Consider the following 26,878-nt stretch of genomic DNA (forward strand, 5'->3'; position numbering starts at 1 on the left):
GGTAATGACAGTATGATCAGATCCTCCATGCAAGGCAGACAGCATGAAAGGAACTGAAGACAAATGCTGTTCATCTCCAAGATTAGTGCTGCCCCGGGAAATAACATGGCTAGTTAAGTTGCTGCATGCCATGGAGCTAACATTCAAAACGACTTCTTCTCAGTTATTAACTGTAACAGAAGGATGAGGCACCATATGGTGTGACAATATGATAGAAATCAATAATACAATTTATGCGGAAAAAAATCCCCAAATTGTTAGGGCTTTTAAATAGCAGTACCTTTCATGATACTTTACTATTTCTCTAACATCTCCTGTTCCCAAGCACCTGGACTCCCCTCCAGACTTCACCTGTCTTGCTTCATGGCTTTTCATATGATAAGCTGCTTGTCCAGGTCTCACGCAATTAAGTAGAGTTCATTATGTCCTGCAGAAAAGAAGGCAACAGGTGGGCTCCCTCACAGATCCACCTTTCTCTTCTGCCTTTGCCCTGTCAGCTCAAAGGCATGCTGTTAATCTCTCTGTTGGAAATACAAATGGCAAAACTACTGTGGCTGCAGAATCCTGATGGCCTCCCAGCTGCCCAGAGATTACAGATGGATTTGCTGGGCTGCTGCTGCCTCTCACCCTGCGCCGCTTTCATCTGGTACAGCACCTTGATTTCATCTCCACAACAGGCAGTGAAACATATCTCCAAATCCTCCTCTGATTCTCTTTTACACAGCAACGTTCAACGGCAAGTGGAGGATTTTTGAGATGAACATCAGCGAAAATCTGATCTGTGTGAATGTGACCGTTTATTGTTTATTTGTAACAGCCCAACACAGAAATCAGGATCTCACTACACAAGATGCCGTACCCTGCCTCAGAGCAAAATGTTGATCCCTCCCCTCAGAGGATATACAGCTTGATAAGCTTTTCTCTTTCCTCCTGTACTGGGTCTGGCTGGGATGGAGTTGATTTTCTTCATAGAAGCCCATATGGTGCTGTGTTTTGCATTTTGTGACCAAAATAGTGTTGATAACACAACAGCGTTTTGGCTATTGCTGAGCAGTGCCTGCATGGTGTCCAGCTTTTCTCTTTTTCCCAGTCTGGCCCCACAGTGAGCAGGTTGCAGGTGTGCAGGGAGGTGACACAACCAGGACAGCTGAGACAGATTGACCAAAGGGACGTCCCATACCACACGACGCCGTACTCAGCAATAAAAGCTCAGGAGAGAGAAGGAGGAAGTGGGGATGTTCCTGGTTATGGCACTTGTCTTCCCAAGCAACTGTTACACGTGCTGAGGTCCTGCTTTCCAGGAAGTGGCTGGACACCTGCCCACTGATGGGAAGTAGTGAACTAATTCCTTATTTTTCTTTGCTTGCAGACACAGCTTTGCTTCACCTATTCAACTGTCTTTATCTCAACCCAGCAGTTTTCTCACTTTTGCTCTTCTGCTTCTCTCCCCTGTCCCGTTGGTGGGAAGAGTGAGGGAGCAACTAGGTGGGTGCTTTGCTGGTGGCCAGGGTCAACGCAGCATACCTCCTGAATTGTTGTGTACTCTGTGTGCCCAGGATTTGTCTGCAGTAAAATTCAGCAATGGCAAACCAGCAAACTGCTATTGACTCCACAGATTCCAGCTGAAACCATGAGGAGGTTACCAAGGACCAAGGAAAAGGTGCTCTGACCTTGGAGAAAACCTCAGCACCACTGAAACAGAGTCAGCATGGGAGACAGGACCTTGTGGCCTGCGGTTTGGGGAGCTGTTTTCCACTCTTGATTTTGTTACATAACTTTACTATAGATATTTCCCTGATTGTAAAATAAGAGAAAAACAACTCTTCCAACCTGCAGGTATGTGAAGAACAACTTCATTACCTTGGTAATGGAAGCCACAGCTACATGGGGCGATTCAGTGAACAGGCTTACTTCTGGGACAGGGTGAGGATAAAGGTGCACGTGTGTCTTGGACATGATCTAAACAGAAAACGCCATTTAGGACACATTATGCATGGACAGTACCCAGTTATAAAAATTATGCAGTTTTGTTTATTATAAAGGCAATAGGAATTTTCCTGCTTAGTATGTAAAAAAAACAAACTTCAGGCAGGAGTTCAGCTAGGAACACCTCTTCACTGAAAAGCAAGAAACAAAATGATGGTTGAGGTCACTGAAGCCTCTGCCCCTCCATGGCCAAGGAAGGCTCCACAAGTCCTGCTTCAGTCCATCAGGTGCCAAGCAGCATAGGCCTGTTTGTGCTGAGTCCTCAAGCAGCAGTAGGTGAAGGCAGACTCACCCTTCTTCACCCCGTGTTTCACTACCACACAAGCTCTTATCTCACCCACAGCAACAACTGTGTTCATCCTGCAGTGAAACAATAGCTTTTATCAGTCTGACTCTGACTGTGTCGGGTTAAGGAGAGCAGGTGTAGCCGTCTCAATGGGCACTAGCTTTGGGGTTTGAAGTTGTGGCAAGATGAATCCCTCTCCAGTCATGAGCCTGAAACCTTCAAGAGCTCTAAACCTGGCAATGGGTGAAAACCAGGTAATGCTCATCTACTGATTGTCCTGTGTTCCTTGGTATCCTCAGTCCCAAATTGTGGTTCCCTAGAGGTGTAAGAGGAGACTCAGGCCTTCAGGCAAGAGAACCGTGGGACAATGTGGGCAATGAAGACACCGAGCGAGGGGCCACCTACGCCAGACAGGAGGAGAGGCCCTGAGAAAGGACGGCTGCGTCATTTCTCCCAGAGACTCCAGAGACTGCGGCGGGGTCACACACTCTTCCGAGGACAGAGGTGTTGGGGAGCCCGTGGATCAAGGCATTCATCTGGAACATAAGATAGTAATGTTCAACTAATAAATATTGATACTTTAAGTAATTGCTTTCTTCAGGCACGTATCATGGTGTCTTATGGCATGAGCCACAGGCCCAAGCAGCTGGAGGCACAGGAGGTGGGAGATGCCCGGTGGCTCCCCGAACACCTGCTCTGCCTGTGCGTGGTGGCCCTATGGAGCAGGCTCCCTCCCTGCGGCCTGCGGGGACGGGGATCCAGCCAGAGCAGGTGGCGGGGCCCCGACCCTGAGGGGCTCCGACCCTGAAGGGAGGAGGGAGCACCGTGACCGCGGGCAACGGGTGGGGAGCGCGGCAGGAGCCGGGGGAGCCGCAGGGCGCCCCGGCCGCGGCGGGTAGAACGGCTGCGGGCCGTTAAACAGCTCCGGCTCCGGCCCGAGCCCGGCAGGAGCCGGGACAACGCGGTGAGCTCTGCCGGGACGCGCCGCCTGCGCTGCCGGCCTCGGCCTGAGGGAGGGAGGAAGGGAAGGGAAGGGGAGAGGGCATGGCCCGCCCCTCCCCATCGCCCAGCAACGGTCCGTCGCCGCCGGCGGCCTCCGCCGCTCCCCGCGCCCGCCTGGGGCGGCAACTGCGGCCGGGCGTGGGCCAGAGCCGGCGGCGGGGGTGCAGCGCTGCGGGCGGGGAGCAGGGCAGGCCTGCGGCGGGGCCCAGGTAGGAGGTGCGGCCGGGGGGGGCTCATCCGAGCCCCCAGCCCAGCGTAACCAGCCACCACGGCGTTAAATACTCATTCTTGTGCCAATATGGAGGCGATGTGCACCAGTTCAGCCTCGCAGCCCGGCGGCAGTCCAACGCCCCTTGGCTACAAGAGTGGCCGGAGGATGCTTGCGTAACCTGGGGCAGATGGTGCCCAGAACCTGGATGGCGCCCCAGGTGGAACCCATCACCTCAGGAAATAATTAAAATGGTTATTTCTGAAATTAAATTGCAAGGCAGGCAGCTTCCAGACCCATGTTATGATCTGTGACCCTGAGGGCTTAAAGACGACAGGAACGGCCACTGGTCGGTCCACTGAGTTTAATTATACAGGGACATTCTGCATTAACCCAGCAAACACACACTTTTAATGCTCATATTTCCTCCCATAGGTGTAAAACCCAGCAACCGGAACGTGTGAACGGCTGGGAGCAGCCATGGCCAGCACCAAGCCCCAGCTGATGTGAGCAGTTCCCTGGGGACGCCGGCACAGGGTCTGCCACCACCACCGCCCCGAGGTCACAGGTGGCAGTGGCCTGCTCTTCTTGGGGAAGGTCTCTGCTTCTGGGCACTGGTCGGCAGCAGCTGTAGGTAGGTATTGAACTCAAGCGTGGTCAGAGACAGCCATAGCAGTTTTTGCATTGTGGAAGAATGCCTGCAAACACATGGGCAGGTTTCCAAGTCGTTAAGGAATGGGCTGAGCACAGAGACCTCTGGGACTGCAGGCTAATGAGGAGATTGGGGTTCATTTGGGCGTGCATTTATACAGAGTCAAGTGAGTGAAATTTGTGTTCATTCATTTAGACCAGTGCATTATTCTAGAGTTACTGTTTCATAATTGCACCTGAAGACCTTCTGCTTATATGTGATACACATTCCTTAAAAGCAGGTAGGTGTTCTTTGTTAGTTAAAATGTTTTATTTTCTTTACACTTAATTACCAGGGAATTTGAAGCTGACATTTGTTATATCTAGGTGAGCCAGTTTCCTGTAAACTACTCCCTGAATGCCAGAGGTATGAAAGACGTTCCATTAATACAAGCTGACATGAACAAACCACCAAAGAAGGCTGCATTGTTCAGACATTACTAACACCTTAATTTATGATTACCTATTGGAGACTGTGATGCACAGTTTACCACACACTGGAGTCATGTACAACAGTGCCTTTCACTGAAATGCTGCTAGCAGCCATGTTGAGCAGCGCAGAAAAGACAGAACTAACAGCAGTCTGTAAGTTGACTCATCTAATTGCTTAGCGTGGCCACTTTCAATTACATTTTTTTTTTCGTAATTTAATAGTCTTTGCCCAAGGATTTGAACTAGGTAGTATGAAACTTGTTTAGTTTTGTATTTTGGGGTTTTTTAATTTTTTTTTTTTTTTTTATTTTAGCATGTGGCATAGTGCTGTTTAGGAAGGAGATAGAAAAGAGAGCTCCCAGGAAAGAAAGTAGAAGCAAAGATAACGCTTCCTGGGACGACCACATTAGGTTCGCGTGCAAGCTCAGCAGCAAGCCCAGAGCTTCCTGGGGTCTGAAAAGAAGCACTGACTGCAGGAGACACAGCGAGACTACTTTCCCCTTTGTGGTATTTTGTGTGAGTCCTATTATATCGAGACCGCACTTCAGTATTTACCGTGTTTCTCTGCTGTTCCCTACAAACCCCTCACCCCAGAAAAGCTCTCACTAAGGAGAATTCAACTTCAGTCTGTATGGGGCGGGGGGGAGGGGGGGGCTGGATCGAGGCAATGTCTGTTCTCTACGGGAATTCAGAACAATAATCCCAGTGCAGTTTAGGTTTTGCTCCCTTCCAACACTAGCTTAAGCCTGAGATGGAAGGATACTGCAAGTCTGACTGTAAAGCATCAATAAATATATTAATACACATTACTATTAGAATATAGAATTACATATTACTTTGGAATATAGAGAGTCATTGTATACAGAAATGCAAAATTTGGCCACAGTCTCAGCCCATTAATGGGGCCTAAAGTCCCTTTCTAATAGGAGCCTCATTCCTCACATCCTGGACCAAAGCTTGCTTTAAATCCCTTCATTTCTAAGCAGTGATTCCCTCACTACAGGACATAAGGTGGTCCAGGGCTATTTTTAACCTACAGACTACGTATCTGTGGTAAATTAGCCATATATGTCTACCACCACTGCCCTGCTTCCCAGCCTCCCTGAAATACCTCCCGGACCCTTCTCTAAAACCCTCCTCCCATCAAGCCCCTGTTGAGACTCTCCTGGCTTTGCTTTCTGCGTTGAGCTGCTCTGTGGCTGCCTTGTGGTCACCCCACAGAGACAAGACATAGGTACATCGTACAAGAGAGTCACCAAAGGTCAGAGTGGCGAGAGAAGCATGCTTTTTCATCCTGCAAGAATTTTTGAGTCCTTTTTCACATTCAAATAAAATAATGAGAATTTTAAACTGTTTGGTGACTTGCAAAACTTTTGAATTATGTTAACTTACATTTTGATAGTGGTAAAGCATTTCATTTCACATTTGGGCTTTTAGTTTTAAAACTAAATTAACATTTAAAAAAAAGTCTTTATGAACCATTGTCTTTTAAAAAAATGCAAATAAGGTATTTTGACAATTCCAAAACAAGAACATTCAAATGAAATTAAAAAAAATGGCAAAAGATTACTTTTGTTGTCTGGAAAAAATCTTTAAATTCCTATAATTGTAATTTTTCCACAGAAAAAGCATCCCTGGCCAACTCAGCTGCACATTGCGTTGAGTACTTCCAGGTGTGACGTGTTCCCTTGTTTTCTGTAGCTGTTTGGAAGGAGGAGGCTACTCATTCTAGGGTCTAAAACTCAGCCGGAAAAGAGCGAGCAATGATGTCACTCTGTTAATAGGATGTAAAGGAGTCTTGTCTAGTGTGTGTCCTGCCCTGTTTGTATGTCTTTTGCTTGCTACTTTCTGAGAGGAGGTGGAGGTTGATGTGGTAATGCTGTGTCAGAATGGTCCTCAGCATAAACACCCTTCTCTCGTCCAGGATGCTCTCTGGTCCAAATACGGGGTCTAATCCTCGGAGAGCAGATCTGTAGGGTTTCAGGAAATTAAAACTGAGAGGAACACCAACGCTCTCAAATCTACAGGTCCATGGGACTCTTTGTACACTGTGCTACCAACCAGTAGGACAGGTGTTTTAGTTTAAATCTGGTATATATTGAACTAGCTGGAGAGGGAAGAGCACACTTCATGAACTGTTTATATGAGAATTGCTGTGCCCAAAATAACTTAAAATGTGTTTCTTTCTTACCCATAAAAATAGACAGAGACCATTATCTACTTCTACTATAGATAGTGGGAAATGGTATTTCATTCAGAATCTACATACATTTCTATGGAACATTATTTTCTTGAGAGGAAAGTGATTGGACAAGAATACGCCCTGTTCTTCAGGAACTGGGGAGAACCTCACTGGAGGAGCAGCAGAACATTATCAGTGACTAAGAGGAGGAAAAGAGCATTGGAATCAATAAGTGTTTTCCTACTGTCTACCATCAGTTTCGCATCAGGATTTTAATCTTAACCAAGACAATTTGCTCAGAGCAGGGCGACATGCTAAGCTGGCAGAATATCTCAGTAATGCAGCAGTGCAAAGTAAGTCTTCGTAGGCAAAGTTACGGCTATTAGGCTGAAGACAGTTGCAAAAACCAAAAAGTCTAGGTATCCAAGCGTTGTTATACAAGTCTAGGTATACAAAAACCTTGAGACAACTACTGCTGTAGTAAGCCACCACAAAGAAAAAGTAAATAAAGTGTGGAGACATGTAACTTTGCAGTAATCGGTGCTTTGTGCTGTTTTAACAGCTATCTGGAATCGATGCTCTCTCATATATCTTTCAGCTTAGACACAGCCTTTGACTTCTCAATTGTGGACCATAGAAACACACAGGGGCGACATGCCTTGAGAATACGTTGAGAGTGACAGGCGTTAAGAATACCATGAAGGTGATGACTGCTAGTACAATCTATGACGTTAATTTCATTGTTTCCTTCCTGGCAATTCTGTTTTCTTTCAGCTGATAAGATGGAAGTGATGGCAGATGACTATGATACAAGAGATATCTTGAGGCCTTTGGTATTCCGTCTCCATGAGAATGTCCCTGCAATAGTCCGTGAGGTTTTGCTGGAACGCGGCTGGACTGAATTTGACAAAAAGGAGCAAGATGATGCAGACTGGAACCTGTACTGGAGGAACTCACCTTTCCGCATGACAGACCACCACAGCATTAAACCATGGCAGAGACTCAACCACTACCCAGAAGCTGTCCAGATCACCAGAAAAGACTATTTGGCAAGGCATCTGAAACGTATGAAAGGAGCATATGGATCAGCTCTGTATGAATTTAGTCCAGTGGCATTCATCATGCCCAATGACTATATCAAATTTATAGCAGAATACAGCAAGGAGAGACAGTCAATAGGCAGAAGACCTAGCTACTGGATTTGCAAGCCTGTGGATCTCTCCCGTGGAAGGGGCATACTCATTTTCCAAGACATTAAAGACTTAGTATATGACTGTACAGTCATTGTGCAGAAGTACATTAGCAACCCATTGCTCATTTCAGGGTATAAACTGGACCTACGCCTTTATGTGTGTGTCACCAGTTTTTGTCCCCTCACTATTTACACCTATGAAGAAGGACTGGTGCGGTTTGCCACTGAAAAGTTTGACCTCAGTTCTCTGGACAACGTCTGTGCCCACCTAACAAACACCAGCATCAACAAATGCGGAGCTTCGTATAAAAAATATAAAGAAGGGATTGGCTGTGGCTGCAAGTGGACATTCAGCAAGTTTCGTTCTTACCTTCGAATATTTGGGGTCGATGACATGCTCCTTTGGCAGAAAATCAATAACATAGTGATTCTCACCCTACTTGCTGTAACCCCCTTACCAGTGGCTTCCAACTGCTTTGAGCTCTTCGGCTTTGACATCCTGATTGATGACAAATTCAAGCCATGGCTTTTAGAAGTCAACTACAATCCGGCCTTGTGTTTAGACTGTTCCATTGATGACACTGTGAAAAGAAAACTTCTTCACGATATTGTAGAACTGCTGAACTACAAACAGATTGACGCTTTCAGGCGAAACCAAGTGGCAGGGACAAAGGCTGGCAGAAGGCAGGTGCCCTGGAGTACAGCTGGTGAGAGCGCTGCCAGGGAAGCTCCTGGCTTACTCACTTGCCGAAAAGTGGCTAAATGTACTTCTGCTTCTTCCATACAATCTGACCTGCAGGCTGCAAAAGGATCGATTCCTAAGGTGGCTACCCTGACCAAGAAAACTGCCAGAGCACATCCAAGAAAAACACTGACTTCCCAGCTGCGGGAAAAGATGAGCATGCCAAAAATACCCTCCCAAGCAAAATCTGAAGCCAAACATAAACAGCTTCCAGGAGCTGGGCATTCTCCACACAAGCCTGCCCAACTCAGCCACTGGTTACCTACACCTGACTTCTGCAACTACAAGTTAACCACGCGCCCCTATTTCCTCTCTGATAAAGACCAGAGGCCTATCCCCCGCGTAGGAGATTTTGTCCTTATTTTTCCTTTCAATGAAGCTGCACTTCAAGCTTCCAGGGATGGGACAGATGTAAAGAGCATCATAAAAGAAATTAAAAAATTAGTGAGCAAACAGTTACCATCAAAACAGCAGAACACAAAGAAAGGAGGAGGCTATTTAACTTCTGTGTAACTTCATGATGTTAGGTTATATAGACATATCATAAATGGCAGCTTTAGTTTGAAGGAGATAGATGTACACTGAAATTGTAGTAGAAAGAGAGATAAACAATACAGAATTTAAAAATTGTGATTTACCAATTACTATGAGGTAGTATTTTTTAAAATTAAAGTACTGACTAATTTTTTAAACTAATTCTTGCAACATTAAAGTAATCCCAAAATGAAAATGGAGAATTTTATTTCTCAAAACATATTCAGAAATGCCAGTCTTTGTTTGTTACTGTTCTCAGTGATCTTTGCTTCTTTTCTTTTCCTAACTAAGGGGGCTTTATCACTTGAAAAAATGGTCACTTTACATCGGGGAGCATTCAACATGCATTCAGTTTACAAAGGTGCAGGTAATATGAATGACACAAAACCATCATGTTTTTGAAGAATCCAGTGAGCTTCCCGACATTCATTTCCAGAAATTAATTTTGCATTGTAAGAAACAACACTATGAAACAACTTTTGTTTTATGGACAGTAGGATTCCATAAGAGTTCTTACGGAAAGTAAATTTTAAAAAGTCTCTATACTGCTTCAGTGTTTTATTTCAGATAAACTCTTAATAAAGAAATAATTAGGCTTCCCAAGGTAACCGAGGGCAGAATATAAACTGCAAATATCACAATCAGAAGACTGGATCAAACCTCTCTCTTGCAGACTCTGCATCTCTCGCAGCCATCTGATGGGTACAGTGGTTCAGCTTTGTCTTGCTTGTAGTAAAACTTTGGTAATCAGCTGTGCATGGAAAAATACTAACCTTCAACCGAAGCATTTGAGATGGTGGTCAAAATGCTACCCCTCCCTTGTACATTTTTGCTGCCCCCAGCTGTTCAAATGGAAGTAACTGTTCAGAAGTCTCAGCGTATTCTAAATTTGAATCAAAACTGAGGCCAAATACTGGCTGTAGCATGCTTCTGCTAATGCCAGAAAACCTATGTAAAGATGAGAAGTGGGGTTTCCCAACTGCGTTCCATCTTCCTGAAGGATTCATAAAATTTTGTTCACTATAAACCCTCTAGAACAAAAACCATAGTAAAGCAGGTATGTGTATTGCTACAGTTTAAGTACATATGCAGTCACACTTAAATTGGATTATTTGTGTTCCTACAACAATGAACTGCTTCTGGTTAACTAATGCAAGTGTGGAAAGTAGAGAAGACAGGGTGTGAGAAAGGAGGCCTCAGAAAGATAGTGGCACGTGTCATAACTGGTCTGCGAAGGCCTCCCAGTTATAATGTACCTGACAGCTTGTCATTTATGTAGGTGTTTTTCTGTCTCCTCCTTTTCAAACCAAATTTGTGCCCCTTATTTCAATAATTCCCCTTGCTATTAGACTGTAGAAGATTTCTTGAAAAACATGTCTTGGTAAAAATGGTGGCCACACACTGGTTGACAAAAGTACTGTGGAATCCTCAGTAGTCTCACCCTTTGATTTCACCCATGGAAGTCTTGCCGTTGATTTGCCAGAAAGCAGAACCAGCCCCATGCTTACCTGCCATCAGATCTTCCCCTAAGCAGGAGCTAAGGCGGCACAGGCTTGCATTGGCAGAGTGAATGCATGCATCACTGCAAGGTGTTTGCGCACATGCATGGCTGCGTGCACAGAGTTTTAGAGACTGCCTTGCGCTTATCCCGCATGTCTTACACCCGTGCAGGATCACAGGCCTAATTATTCCAGAATCGGACTGCTTCCTGCAAGTACAGTAGAGAGTCCTTAACAAAGCAAGGAGCAAGCAGCATACAAAGTCGTTCCTTATTTAATTTACAATTAGAAGGGATTATGTGCACAGGTTATTGAACGGCAAATGGTGATGTAAGGCTAAAAGCTGCAAACAAAGCCTGTTTTCTATAGTACTATAGAAACAAAGAGACTGTCAGCATATTAACTGGAGAACAGGGACCTTTTGTTAAAAGGAATTCCTGGGAATAAAAACAGTGGTCCTTTACAAAACATTAATATCACATCTAGTTTCCCAGCCAAACTGAAAAGATTAATCGCATTCACTGTTTTTTGTGATGCTTAATTGAGAAAAAAACAAACGAATGTAGATTTGTTTTAGTCAGCATAAGGCAGCACTGAACTGAAATTCTTAGTAAAACACATGGGAAAGAGTGATTTATTGGATTTCTTTTAATTAGAGTTTCCTTTTACAAAACACATAAAATATATTAAACATTTCAGTAGTGAAAAGCACGGGTTTATAAATTGTTCCTTTGTTATACAGGAATAAAGGAAAAACAATGCGATTTTATTATCACACCAGCTGACATCAAACTGCATGGATGTTCTGGGCATCATAATTAAATTCATAACGTGCAGCATGTGTATGATCAATGTTAGCAACGCTTCTTGCTCTATTCAATCTATTTCTTCGAAGGATGCGCTGTAATTTGAATTGTGATTTGTCGACAGTCTGACCCAGTGGAAGAGAAGAGAGAGCAATTCCATAATCTTGCAATTATTTTGCACTTAGGTGTGAGAAAAGGCTAAAGCAGCATGCTATGAAAGTGTATTTTTTGCTATGGGAATTTGAAGGGCATGAGGAGATAATTGGTCTTCTCAGTCAATGGGCAGGTGATGAGCTGAGCTCTACAGGGGAAATGCTTCAGTGCTTTGGAAAAATTCGAGACAGATGATGGACAGGCAGTCTATGGGGAAGGTAGTTGAAAGCAGCATCTGATAAATGATTAATCCCCCTAGGTATCGAGTGCAATCCAAAGAGCCTTGAAGCTGGAGAGACTCACTCACCAGAAATATTTTTCTACTACTGGAAGAATAAAGGCAGTAGCGGGAGAGGTTAATTCAAAAAAAAGCAACACAGAGGAGGTCTGAGGGAAGACTGCTGGAGGAAAAAAGAAAGGGCTGTTTCATCCAGAATAATGACCAGGATGGAACAAACATTACATTTTGTCTTCAAATGCATGAAAGAGAGTTCTTAGGTTATGATCATATAATTATTGAATAATTTACGTTGGAAGAGACATCCAGAGGTATGACTGTTGACTGAACTGCTGCTCAGGTTTTGGTCTAATGTACAGCTCATGATATGGTCTGGGACCTGAGTCTGGGACCCAAACTGAAAACATTAATCACTTCCACATTTTTTGTGATGGTTAACTGAGAAAAAAAAAACAACCAAAAATGCATAGATTTGCTTGAGTGAGAATAAGACAGCACTGAACTGAAATTCAAAAAGCTTTTAGATTTGAGGTTCTTATGCCGTGCTCCTTAATTGTAGTCACTTTTGTAACTATCAGAAAACCAAGGGAAAGTGTGATCAGTATGATGAAAAAACCACTTTAATGAGAAGTACTGTGGTCGTTTATTTTGATGTTACATACACAAAGAAGGCATGACTGCATTTCCTTCAAGTCTCACTCAAGAGACATTTCATTCAGGTAAGGTTATTCCAAACTGAGCACCAGCCACCAAACCAAAGTAAATTTCAGCCCTAATGCATCCACTCATTTTCACAAGGCTTAAATCTTCCTAACCGTTTTGATGTGCCAGGAAAATGGGTTCAGCTACTTACATGCAGTGCAGCCCTTTGAGGGGAGGAATCACTTCTTGTCTAGGATGATATTACCCCCCTCATCTTTGATTTGAACTCGTCCAGTGGAGTACTTGGTTTCTTGTCTGCCATTGCAGTACACAGTTTTGACAGTGCCATCTGGGTACTCTCGTCTCTTGAACTGCGCAGTGTGAACCTCCTTTTGGCCATTACTGAATACCACTATTTTATCTCCATTCCTGAAAGAAATAGCCACGAATGAAGTTATGAGAAGGCACTATCTGTTATTAACCTATCTCACTGAGCTGTCTAATGTGACACAATGAAAGTGGAAAACTGTCAAGTGACAACTTTCTCAGGTTATAATTCACCTCAGAATTTACATGGGATGCCATTAAGAGATCTGATCTCACAATTAGATTTCAACACAAAGGTACTTCAGTACATAGTATAATATTTAATGGGTGGTGGGATCTGCATTTTACATGACTTCTTCATGCAGGGATCTCAAAGCATTTTGCAAGCAGGAAATCTGTTTTACAACAGGATCCTCCTTAAGCCCGGGAGAGGCATGTGTAAGAAAATCCTATCGTTATTTTTCCTCATTTTACATGGAGGAATAGAAAGATAATACGTGAAGTGCCCTGCCCAAGATCAGAAAGGGAGACAAAAAGCTAGGAATACAGCTCAGGAGTCCTCGTCCTGAGCCCTTTAGTACCCAAATTGTTAACACAGACAACTGGTGATCTCCCAGCAACCCTGGCCAATGTAAAGTTACATGGAACTAAATGAGGAATATTTCACAGTCACCTTGCCAGTGATAAATGGTCATCTATCATCCAAGGTGGAAGTGAAAAATTTTCAGTGCCTCATTGTAGCAAAAACCTTTGTTGTCTTACAAATCCTTTCTCCTTTTATCTGGAAATTTCCCGGCCACGCGGAATCCAAACACAGTTTTAAATGCCAGTATCATTGTGCCTGTGCCCAATGCCTGGTTCCTGTTATTAACACGAGACTTACTTTTCTACTTTTACTACTGTACCATCTGGGAAAAAAGTTTCCTTGAATCCATCACTATAGAGGCATTTCACTGTGTGATCTGGGAACACAATTTCTTGTGTGCCATCAGGATAATGTTTTTCTGTGGAAAAGAAGATGTAAAAAGTCTGTCTAGTATTCTTTCATGTTGCTTTACACAGAGCTAGATTAGATTGGTTTTTTTGGACAGTTTAGTGAGAATGGAAATGATATCTAGCATACCGCTAAAGAAATTAAAGAATCAAATAATCAGATAATCAAAATTAGAAGAGATGCATTTACACACCATTATTATCTTTGCTTTGTCGGAGGAAATTGAGCAGTAAAGTGATGGAACATACTGGGACTTAAATGCAAAGACAATGCAAATTGAGAAGAAAAAAGCTAATCCGCTGGAGTCAGAATCAGACAACACTTTCATAACAGAAACCTTCCTGCACATGCAGTTCACATTTATGAGCTCTTGCATACCTATTTGATTATTAGGGAACTGCAGCACCTCCAGGCCATCTGGATAAGCAGTGTGGGTTGTTTGTGCATCTGCATAATAATAAATCTGGAAGGAGAGTAAAGTGTTTGCAGCATGTTCACAATATTTGCATAAGCAGATTCAACCATGACAATGTGCTTAAAAATAAGCCATCTTTAAAAAGTCATTTCAAGGTCATTTTCTGTATCTGCCATCCATAAAAGTAGCTATGTTTGCATTTCTGTGCCTTCCTCTCATTCGCCCCTGCTTCATGGCTGTGTCTAGGTGTTGCTGCTTTCATCTCTGTAGCGTACAAGACAACAGTGCACGCATGAAAGTCATCTTCCCATCTCTTTGCTTTGGCTCCCATCCATGCACTATTAATTGAAAATAGTCCCACTGCTGCCAAGGCCTCACTTACTTCCAGTCTAGCTCACGTTATTATTAACTATTTATATTTACATAATGCCAAGAGGGAAGTAACCCCTGTGCTACCTACCCTACAAATGTATAAAAAACATTGAAGTCCTTGCTTCAGATGGCTGCCGCCTTTCAGTCTCCTTTAATCTGCTTGGCCAACTACCCATTTGTTCCTTTGACTGTTACCTTCATCTCTTTCTACTTTTGTCCTTGTAGATGAAGCAGTCTCACCACTCAGGGCTGTTAAACTAACACCCTCATCAGTTTATCCCAGAATTGATAGATCAAGATAAATGACAGGACCTTGGAAAATCACTTAATCATTTAATTTTCCTTAAAGAAAAAAAATGTTACACACCACTCTCTGATCTGGCATGATCTTTTTTACATCTCCATTGAAAAAGCTAATCGTAGTCGTCCTTTTATCAGCACTGATCTCTTTTTTAGTACCATTGCGGAAAGTGATGATCCGACGTCCATCAGTAAGCACTTCTTCTACCTTCAAACACACAGAGCATCTACTGTAAATGAAGTTAAAGGAAATGCATAGCATTGCATTGCCTTACAATTAAATTGGAGCTTGAAGTAAGTCATGCTATGCCTTTGTATTTCAAAAGCTATCTCTGCAGCATAGGTACATTATTTTTGCCTCATTTGTCTGTAAAAGAGACCTAAAGTAATTTTCAAAAAATGAACTCACTTCTAGCCCTTGGCCCAAGTTCCCAGCCCACCACCTTCTTTTTCTGTTAAGCGAGATAAGGCACACACACAGCCCTGTGGCAATAGGGAAGCCGTTCAGGTTTTTCCTTGGCCAATTTCAGTGAGTTACTGCCTGTACTAATTTCATATATGCTGGTACACATTGCACACAAGTCACTCAAGAGACCCCAGTTCTGGATTGTGCGAGCCAAAAATGATTGAACTTCATGTATTAGCACAGACTGCTGACATATGTTAACAACCATTTTATTCCAAGTAACATAAGCCTGTACGGACATTCAGTACTACAGAATTAAATGTGGCTGCATGCAGAGATCTGCGAAATTGCTGAAGACTTCTTAACAACAGGGGGCAATAATGTCATGTGTGCTCTTCTACAAACAATATATTGGTCAAAGAAGACTTCATACCTAGCATAGCCTCTGGTTAATTAATTTTCCTGGAATTACTATGGCAGCTGGTTCTGTTCAGCATATATCAAATCCCATAATATAGTTCATTTGGTGAAGTCCAAGGAAGAGGACAACCAGAAGGTGCACTATAGCTCTGCCATATGGCTCCAATTTTATCAGTCTCTCCACAAAAAGGGAATACCTCCCAAACAAAACAAAACACAAAAAGGAATAATCATGCTTGGGGGAAGAGAAATGCGGTATTTCCCCAAACAGGCATTTTAATGATTACTGAGGGCAAGATTTTAGTCTTTTAGAAATGATTTTATTGAAAAATTACTAGTTAGCAATGGAACAATGTTCTTACACCTACCTATGACAAAAGCCATTGCTACAAGAAGTTCCACATAGTTTAAATGAGAGTTAATATGTCTTTTTAAAGGCATAAATCCCCATTTTGACCTCTCTGTCTAGTTGCACAAGAAAGTCCAGCACACCACTCAATTTTATGAATTGGTCCAGTGACAAGTGGTGTCCAGCTGGCACAGCTCACTGCCACTAAATTCACTTCCAAGAATTGCCAAAACACCATGGCCACCCCACTAGCAATTTTCATATCTAATGGTAAGCATATCACTCCTCCCAGCCCACAAATAACATAACTGAAACAAAAAAGGACTTGGTGAAAGTCATAGAGCAAATCCATGTGGGAGATAAGAAAATAATTTGGTTACTTGAGTTCCAGCCCATCAGCTATACATATATTTTTTACCATTTATGGTGTGAAAACTTCATTTAAGGCTCAGGCCCTCAATTGGAGACATAATTGTCCCTGGCTACTTGAAGCAGTGATTCCCATCTACACTGCAGTCCTATTGGTGATCTCTTCAAATATTTTTCCATCCTATTTTATCTCACCTTTCCATCCCGATACTCTATTTTTTCCTGCACCTCCTCTTCACTTTTTCTTCTTTCTTGATGTAACACTGATCTTATAGATAATATTGATTTTGGAAGCTATATTATGAAAACATCACAGTGTTATATAAACCAAAATGTTGTAAACATATTTTCATTGATTTTAATCAACTGTGCAAAAAACATTTACTTTCACAGACACAGAGGAAAGCTGCCCTTCTTTCTGGTATTGCCTTGAATTTGTAATGAATTTGGGTCTTGTAGTCATAACTAGAAAGGTTGGATTAATTTCAGCTTGCAAAGCAAAAGATAAGAGAGAAAGTCCAAAAATGAGAGGACAAGAGTGCATTGTGGCAAAACTACACTATAGGAAATGCAGACAATAAACACAAGAACAGAACTATCTCTGAATATTGGGTTACTGATTTGCAAAGAAAGGTACCTGTATTAGCTAGATCCACTCTTCCAAAACAAATTACATGGTTCTTCGCTGTAGATCATGCTAACTGTGTAACTAAGGGCTACTCAGGGTGTTACACATCCAATTTACCATTACAATGAGTGTTCTTTGCACTATCTGGCAGCATAAAGGAGCCTTAACTAACATCTGGCACATAGCATCCAGAACAGTTACTAACTAATGTTAATTACAGTTTGAAGATGCGATGTATTTGGAATTGTGGGATCCAGAGGAACAGGGAGTACTGCTTCCCAGAGGGCAATGATATGCTCCACTAAAAAGCTGTAAACACAGTACTTGAAGTTGCCAGATCCATCCCTAAAGCTCTGTGTCTGTTGCATAGCATAGGAAATGGGAATGGAAGATTTTCTTTTTCTTGGTGTGTTTTATTTCAGTTCACAAATGGAAGGAAGACAGCTGCTAATCATATAAGAGCCAGAACCATAAGTTGCTCAAACCTTTGCTTCAGCATCCAGAAAAGCAGGAGAACTGTCTGTAGGTACTTTGTTGTCATATGTAGTTATGCCACTTCTGTCCGTAGTCACAAAAGCTACTTTATTCTGACGTTTTAATAATTTTTCTGGCTTTTTAAGATTAAGAGTCTCTTCTTCCTGAGCCAAAATTAAAATGTTAACTAGCAACATAAATCTATTAATGTCCAACAGTTGTGCAGGAATATCTTGATAAAGAAATCTACTATATTATTTGCAAGCCATTGCAATATTGTTTTAAAGACTGTACTTATCATGAGTAGAGGCAAGAAAATAAAGCCAGTAGAGTATTATTCCCAGCTAAATGGGAGTCTGCATGCTGTTTATGAAAAGCAAGATCATGGACTAACTGGATTATTTTATAGAGTTACATGGTGAGATACCTCTGTTTCTTCATTGTTACTGCAGAGTACAAAGCTGCAAGAGTTGCTGCTGTGGTTATGTGAGAGGGGCACGTCTTCTGAGCTATCTGAGATGGGCAAAGACCTGCCTAGAAGAAAAGGCAAAGTAAAAAGAGTCATTGAAACCATATGAAAATTGCTGAATCACATGTTTCCATACCTATCTCAGAAGGTTTTTTAAAGATGCAAGCTCTCAGATTCTTGTACCACATTGCTTCTTATACTGCTAATGTTTGCTAACAGCTTGCTCATCTTCCTGAAGGTGCTTTGTCCTGGACCAGAGAAGTGCAGACCACGCACGTTCTCCACCTTCTGGGCTTCCAGGATGACAAACTCAATGAATAAATTGCCGGCAACAGCACAATCTGTTCTCCTTCTCTTGTAAAATACAAATTTTATAATTCTTCTAAGAATCATAGGGGAGTTTTAATGCCAACATATTGCCTGTCAGCCAAAAGCTGGGAACCAGTGTCTCCAAGTCATTTGCAGACCACTCTAAGCAGGCAGAAAGTTCCCACAAATCTTACTTTTTACGTAGGAAGATGAGTTAGGCTCCTTAAAAGCACTCAGATGCGAGACAGCTCCAGGTGATTTTCTGTCATCAGTTCTTCTCCCAGTAGGAGAGGGTTGATGTACAACCTGAAGCAAAATGGAGAGGCCCTGACATACAGTCATGCTTCACTGTAAAATGGGAGCTATCAGTGACATAGCCAGAGTTTAGCTGCCAGTGCACACGACCAGCTTGCTGATACGGTGCAGATGCCTAATCTTGGTTCAGACTCTTGTGAAAACCATGAAAGAGCTGGAAGAAGCCTGAGACAGGCACACGCCCCCCCACACCCACACACACTTTTTTTTGGGAGCTGCATTTTAGCTGTGGCTCTTGCACTTGGTCCTTATTGGGTTGCATCACAGCCATACCTGTGCCTGACCATGCACCTCACTGATCCAAACCCCAGCCCTAACCCGTGGACTGACTTCCTGGTGTAACCCCAGACCTGTCTCATCACTACAGGCTTTGACAACTGGGATACTGGGCTGACACTGACTCCCAGCCCCAGCCTGCCCTTCTCCCTGGCTGGGGCAGTGGGCTGGGCCCTGGCCTGCTGGACCTCCTGGGGAGTCCTTGGCCCCCAGGGAGCCACTGGCCTGTGCAATGCCCTGACGCTTGGTGCATGTGATCACCTCTGAACTTTTTCTGAGGGCAGGGGGACAGGTTTCAAAGCATTCAGCATGCTCTGCCCTGCATGTGCCCGAATAGCTCAATGTACGAACAGTCTCTAAGATAATTTCTGGCAAAAACCCTGCAGTACCAGGGAAAGAAGACCGAGCAGCAGCTATGTGGGGATGATGATCCCGATCCAGCTTCTGAACAATACTTTACAAAGAAAATAAAGGCAGTCTCAATAGACTTTGCTACTGGCTTACTTTCTGTGGTTCAAAAGGTGTCAGTCTTCCCTGGTGAGGTGTTCTCTTGCCAGTCGGTGTTGTACTTCTGCCAAGGGAGCAGTTGGATGGTTTCTTTTCATGATGCTCCTTTGTCACGAATCTCAAAGGATCAGCCCTTTGCACAGAGCTTTTTATTGCCTAAAAGGTTTGAATACATTTGAGTTAAGTTGGCATAAACATCTTCAAATAGCATTAAAAATCCTACAACAGGTGCATCATTAAGTGTTTAAAACTTTTAGAAAAATATTCATTTTTGCATGTGGGTACACACACACACACATTTTATACGTAGTTCTCTATTTGGGGTCTTATTTTGCTTCCCACATTTCTGTCTACTTGGACACTGATGCAAGTCAAGGGCAATTGTAGGTGCATAGTGCAAGGCCAACTGCTGCTCTCAGGCTCTCATCCCTTAGTCCAACCACCCTGCCAACAACAGAAAAGATATCCTTCCCTGGGATACCACAGCTGAGCTGATCCCAGTAAAATATATTGCGTGACAGTTCATTTTTCCTTGCCAGATGTCCACCCTTTTTACATTTTTGCCCTCATACCTCTCCGTCAACTAAGGCTGACACAAGCTTTGTAGGACCCTAAGACAGATGTGAGCCACAGAAGGGAAATGAGATGTGAACAGTTTCAACAAACTATAGCAAATATTTAGACTGGAAAGATCATAGTTGCTCAAAAAGCACTTCCCCAGTTTTTCTTGGGAGACATCAGATCAGAGCACAGAGGAAACATACAATATTCCTGTATGACCACCATGAGATATATGGCATTTACACAATGACTGACAGGGGTTGGCAGCTGCCAAGAAAACATTACTTTGGTATGACAGGAAAACTGAGGTTGCACAGAACTTTGAAGGTACTGAATCTAATGTAGAAATGCCTGGAGTATGAGACAAAGGCATAGTATCACTGCCTGCATTGCTGAACTCATCCCAGAAATGGCAAGGGATGATGTCTATGTCTGTCAGAAATGATAGCAGAAGAATCTCTAATGCATTGATCCATTGAATGACTAGGAGTGAGAACATGATGGTCAGAAACAAAGAAACATTCAAAAAAACCATGGAAATGGTACCAGGTACTCTGATTTTTAAATGTCTCGCACACTGCAGAGTGGCTGCTTGGGAAGGTGAGTGTAAGCAGTCCATGGAAAGAATATATTTGCCATCATCTTAATTTGTCCAAGTCCATGAGCTATTGCTCAACAGACACAGGACTAGCAAATCACAAGCACGGGAAGACTGCACAATTCCTTCTCTGACAACAGTCACTATGGCCATTTTTTGACAGCTGTAAAATTTTCTCCATTTGATCAATGAAATTTAGGGGATCTGTTGTTGTTGTGGGTAGTAATCTCTTATTTACTTTAATAAATGACATTACAATTTAATAGATGTACTTACAAGGAAGGAGCCAAGACAGAAACCCTACTGCAATACCAGAAAGTTGTAGAATTTTAAAAGGATAAATTTTTTTCTCCAAGCACAAAACGGTTCTGAACAGGACATAGGCAACTGATTAGCTCTTTCACACAGGGATACTAAAAGGTACAGAATTTAATAGAATTCACTGTTAAAAGAATATGATTTCTATTTTAAATTTTGAGATGTTTTCTGCAGGCAGATTCTCTGAATAAGCCCAAGTTCTCCAAATATAATCATCATTTCAAATACAAGTGAGTAGGCAAACTGTCAAAATATGCCTGGGATTTCAGCTCGAGACAAGTGGTATAGTACTAAGGACCTTTAAAATTATTTTTGATTAAGAGGTATTATCTCAGAAATTGCAGACCGATAGAAGAAAAGAGCTCCTAAGCCATCATTTTATTGCTAAAGATCTCAAGACTGCAACTACCAAGTGGTTTAAGAGAACTTGAAAAGCCATTGGTGCAGTTTCACAGCAGCTCAAGCCAATCTCAGCCCAGATTCTTGGAGTCCCACTCCTCTTCATCTGTCACCAGCCACATGCTTCCAGCCCCTCCTTTACGTGGCACCAGCAACTGCAGAGGGGGACTGATCAGGCTCAGCAAGTAGAATCAGGCAAAAATGAAATGCTTTTATTCTGCCTGGTTAGTTGTGAGCTAGCTCATCGTCATCAGAAAGTGCCAACAGGGCCACCCACAGCAGCTCAAATATTCATCAGCTTCAGCCAGACGCTAACATGTGACAGCATTTTTTTGTGATGTATTATAGAAAGAATGTTGCAATTAAAACTTTTAAAGAACTACCCACATAAGACTTGCAAACAGAAAATACTTCATGGCTAGAATTTTAACACAGAGCTACCTAGAAAGCCTATTTTAGAAAAGGAGGCCTCATGAGACATCTAAAAGCCACCATTGAAAAGGATGTTCAGAAGTCAAGATTTACTGATGCAATGCAATGGGTGATGCCTTAGACAAGGGACGGAGACCTGTATGGGCCTTACAATTATGATGAGAAGAGGCACATGCTCATTCTTTTTAACTTTAAGAACTAACGAACTCATGAAGTAGGATGTATGGGACTGCAAAGTGAAGGAGCAAGATGAAGGCAGAGAGAAAGAAGAGATGTCTCCATGAACATGGTGACATTTTTTCCTTATGTATCTAAAGAACAACCTATTCAGTTGAGGGGGCCTCCATGCAAAACAGTATTAGTAAAGGTACTCCAACTTGCTACATATGCCATTGTAAAAGCCAATGATTTCATTTTTTATGCCTCACATAAATTACACATTTTTAAATTATACACTAACATACCTATTTTTAAGGCAATACTGTCAGAGGAATGAAGACAGGCTTAATGAATTATGTGTGGTCTCTGTTTTCATATAGATGGATATCATTCTAAGAGACGTTTCATAAATCATAGTAATCACCGTAACCCAGGCAACCACTGCAATTTAGCTCTACAGTTTTTAAAAGACCCAAGTACTCAGTATTTGGTTTAATCACACATGATGAGGTTCTTGATAAAGATTCTCTCAATTCCACCACTTTTATAAACAAAGTAATCAAATTATCTCAATAAATCTTTTTACTTTTCTTCATTGGAAACATGTGGATTGCCAGTAAATGCAGACCCTTGATACAAAGAGGTTGCCAGGTCAGAGGAAGAAAGGGCCTCCCAACATGCAGAAGGTAGATCAACTGTTTCCCATCTCCACTGAAAACAGAATAAAAATTAATCAGCTGATTAGCTGGTGACAACAAAAGAGATGTTGTTTAGGTATGAAGTAAAACTTTGTAACTAAAAGAGCACGTAGCTCTTAGCGTAACTAAAAGGCAACAGAAGATGACAGCTCATTTTGGATCTTTCTTATGGGAGTTAGCGAAACACAGATTAAATAATCATCAGTAACACTGATCCCCCTCTTCGCAAAAGCTATCAGGCAGGCAGTGGAGAGCAGGAAGAGTGTTTTTACTCAGTGGCCCACCTAGCCCAGAGAAACTTTAAAAATATGATGTTCTCCTTGATCCTCATGCTCAACAATAATCCTTTAAATTTTCTAATGAGCTTTTTCCTCCCAGATGTTAATACCTACAGTTCTTCATCATTCTGATACAAATCAAATTCTCCTGGAAACCTCTCATTTGTCAATTCCCATAAATAAATATCTCTTATAACCTTCAAATACCACAGTTTGTCTCAGGTAGAATTTGCATTCCCATTAACAGCTGAAAAAGCTGAGAAAAAGCAACAAATACTCATGGATAAAGCAGTGAAAATTCAAATTCGGCTACAAAAGCCTGTCTACATATTCCTAGAACTCATGCTTCCCTGCTTCAGAGTTAGAAATGGTCAGGAAGAACATGCATAGCCAAGGAAATAGCATGCTCAAAGGTCCTCAAAATCACGTCCAAGATTAGACAGCACAGTGCATCTAATAAGGTTGGAAATAAACACATTTGACCTTGGTTGAAACTTTTCCAACATTAAGAAATGTTACCAGTATACCTTTCGGTAGAACTCTCCCCTCCTGCAAATTAATGTATCCTTTCTCATAGAAATCACTAACATCTATCCATAGTTGCATGTCTGTCAGGAAACTGGCAACTCGTTCCTGCCAAATGTACAATGTGATGAATTCAGAAATCAGCTTGTTTGGAGAGAATTTATATTAATAAATACCAATAAGTAATAATTATTAACCATTTTGGCCAACCTGTACATCTTCCAAGCCATATTCTGAAAGAATCACTAATGATATGCAGTTAAAATGGACATTTATCTTGACTCATTAAAGCACAGCTTGAAGTGGCCACTTCCTCACCAACTAGGTCATGCTACAGTACAAACAGAAACCATCATTAATAAAAGTATTATAGGCAACCAGAATATGTCTTTTTCAGAGATGTGGAACATCTCTTGTATATGTTTTTTCCACAAAATCATGTATTCCAAAAATCTTTGTCTTTAACCTGTACTGATCATTATTCAGACTAGCCCCCCCAGTTGTTTTTGTACATATCCTCAAATTCTATTAGCTTTGTCAGATGTTAAGTGTTGTTCTGCCTTCTTGATTACAGCTGATGAAACTCACCAGTCCTAGCTAGCTTTAACTTAAATATCTTATACAGGTATACACACGTCCCTGTGGCATGCATCTCTACTTCTGTTACTCAAGGTTATCCCGTTCACTTTGGTGCGTTCCCGTGCACAATTTCTCAATTCTGGACAGAAACCGCATTAGAGTTTCTTTTATCTATATGTAAAATTTAGGATTGTCCAGATTTGCAGAATCTTGAAGGAAAGCATCCACCTGCTAGCAAAAGAGCTCAAATACAAAGGAAATTCAAGTGAGTCACCATGTTCAGATCTATTGCTATGACACAGATTTGGGGCTTCTGTTTAATGTTTCATTTACCTGAGCTTTCAATTCCAGACTCAAATAATCAGGAGCCGCTCTATTCACTGCAAGACCTCCTGCCATCAGAGCAGATAAAGAACATGTGTCTCTGTCAAACATTTCAGAGTTCACTCAGGACGTCTGGGCACTACGCCCTCCAGTCTAGCTCATGCTTGTACTGGATTCCAGTTGGATTGGATCCAATGCTGACTGGATGGTGAAAACTCAGATAACAGCGAGCCCAAAAGTCTGCTGTCCTCAACTTCCCCCTTCTCAGAACTGTTGCTGAAGCCACACATGGCTGTGTGCCACAGGAGGAAAATGAACCCAACGGGTCTCAGGGAGTCTTTATGTAGAATAAATGTTTCTGGTTTTCCGTTATTTCACAAGAGTGCTTGAGATGTTCAGATGAAGCAAGCTCTTTCATACCTTGAAAATTTCCAGGGTAAGCTACCAAAGATAGCTTTTTGACTTTACTGGCTACTTTAACTGCAGATAGTATATCCCACATTAGTTGTCTGCCTTGTAATTCTATCAGCCACAGCACAGAGGAATGGAGAGATCCCAGCTGTAGAAGGGACTGGGGGATCTGACATCAGTATAGAACAAATAAAACAATTTCCTGCAGCTAAACCCTCCACCTTCTAACTTATAAACAACATATATTGCTTAGAAATATAGCCAGTCTTGAAGGCAGGCACATAATGTCTGCATCCTTTTTGAAGCTACTATTTCACACATGGCTGATTCTGCTTTTTTAAGCATATTCAGTTTAGAATAGTTCTTATCACTATCTCTTTTCATATCAGGCACCATGCAGGCTTCACTAAAGCCACTGTCTAGTGACTTTGAAGCCATGCACTGTCATGATCACTAGAGCGGAACAGTTCCCTCTTTGTCATCTGACATGTTTTACATTTGATTTCGGTCCCTAAGCAGGCAGAGAGCAGTGTGTTGGCGAAACTGAGCTAAATTTTGCTTTAGCCAATGGAGTTGGGATATTAGTTTCCAGAAGGCAGGGGGAATTTCAGAGAGACTGTTCCCTTGAGCAAAGCACAGATTTCAGTTAAATGTGAGCAAAAGGAAGAAAGTAGACTTGTAATAATCAAGATGCTCATAATAAGAAGCAAGAAATACAAAGCCAAGAGAAAGAAAAGCACAAGATATTTAGATAGCTATATATTCTGAACAGTGAAATGTGTAAGAAACATGGTAAGCTGGCTGTGGAGGAGCAGTCATAGAGATACCAGTCAAAAACAAGCATCTCACAGCTTGTAAAAAGCTAGGTGATTTTCCCTTGGTCTTCCAGGGCAGAAGGCCACTAGTGTTTATTGGTAAGTGTGGCCTCAAATGTCAAAATACTGGATTTATGGTTTGCTGAAGCAAGGTATGGCGGTTGCCTGTAAAACCAGTCTGTGAAGTAGTAGGTACAATGAATTCAGAGCATATCTGCAAACAGGCAATTCAGTTAGGTCTGGAAACGGAAAAAAAATTTTGTTTCCTGCTACTGCAAAACCAGAAGAAAAGCTACAAGCAAAGTTACACTGAATCACAGGACAAGCCCACTGCAAGAAAACATGACCATGCTTACAGAGAGACTTTCATTTGCACAACCTTTGATTCCAAAGAACATTCTCTTAAATAAATATTTGGAACTGTGGAAAAGTGACTACCGGCAATAGGAATGCATACTTTGTTATTCGCATCTCTAAAGAAGTGTTTCTGCAAAGATGTCTTTGGCCCCACATGAGGGATGCTGTGGCTCTTGTGATTATTTCTCTGTGATCTTTCTTCTTGTTTGGATGAAGATGCTGTCTCTCGCAGAATAGCTTCTGCAACCTGATGGAAAACTTGTTATAAATATATAATTTTAAGTTCAAGTCACAGCTAGTAGAATCAAACAACCCTCAAAGCCATCTGGTTTTCTGATGTAATAAAAATGATGATATTTAAACACAACGAATGAAATTACAGATCTTGTTCTGCTGAACTCCCCAGTATCGGACATAACAATCTTTGATTATGGCATCCTAGGAGCTTTATATACAGCATTCTAATATTACTTTCATAGTTCTACATCACCAAATGTCCCAAAGCAGTAGAAATAATACAGAAATCTGGCCTCAACAGAAGTCAATTAGCTTTTTCTTTGCTTTTATTGTAATTTTTTTTTCTGTACATGTGACACTAATTTTTTTTTTTCTTGACCTTCACAATCTATAAAAGGATGGGTCATACGAACAGGGAGGTTTGGGAAAATTCAAAGTAAAGTGAAATGTAACTTGAAATGACATTTTCAACAGAACTTAATAGTGTTAGGTGAAAAATCAAGTAAAAAGAGAGACCAAAACTTCTTCACTCCATAAAGAAAGGACGGGTTAATTGGTCGTTCTAACACCTTTTAAAGATACATTACTAGATACTAGATTTGCAAATTAGTGAAATACCTAGGAATAAATGGATCAATTTTATTTTCTCCTAGGTTCAGCCACTC

General features: G+C 41.9%; 2 protein-coding genes across 2 annotated transcripts in view; one reads left to right on the top strand and one right to left on the bottom strand.

Annotated features, from left to right (window-relative positions):
- The first annotated feature begins 7,568 nt into the window (after positions 1-7,568).
- TTLL2 (tubulin tyrosine ligase like 2) lies at positions 7,569-9,233 on the top strand. Its single transcript, XM_063331038.1, has one exon. It carries the CDS (start codon positions 7,569-7,571, stop codon positions 9,231-9,233), a length of 1,665 nt encoding a protein of 554 aa, XP_063187108.1.
- Positions 9,234-11,470: 2,237 nt separating this feature from the next.
- The window catches only part of LOC134513076 (centromere protein J-like), a 37,565-nt gene continuing 22,157 nt past the window's right edge, over positions 11,471-26,878 (bottom strand). The window contains exons 12-21 of the mRNA XM_063329155.1: positions 26,077-26,223; positions 19,520-19,678; positions 18,619-18,730; positions 18,074-18,180; positions 17,658-17,810; positions 16,740-16,838; positions 15,068-15,208; positions 14,292-14,376; positions 13,803-13,923; positions 11,471-13,021 (exon numbers count right to left, since the gene is read on the bottom strand). Of these exons, the coding sequence (XP_063185225.1) occupies positions 12,832-13,021; positions 13,803-13,923; positions 14,292-14,376; positions 15,068-15,208; positions 16,740-16,838; positions 17,658-17,810; positions 18,074-18,180; positions 18,619-18,730; positions 19,520-19,678; positions 26,077-26,223 (1,314 nt within the window). The 3' untranslated portion in view covers positions 11,471-12,831. The remainder of the gene's footprint in view (positions 13,022-13,802; positions 13,924-14,291; positions 14,377-15,067; positions 15,209-16,739; positions 16,839-17,657; positions 17,811-18,073; positions 18,181-18,618; positions 18,731-19,519; positions 19,679-26,076; positions 26,224-26,878) is intronic.

The sequence above is a fragment of the Chroicocephalus ridibundus genome, chromosome 3, assembly GCF_963924245.1.
Source record: "Chroicocephalus ridibundus chromosome 3, bChrRid1.1, whole genome shotgun sequence".
NCBI lineage: Eukaryota > Metazoa > Chordata > Aves > Charadriiformes > Laridae > Chroicocephalus > Chroicocephalus ridibundus.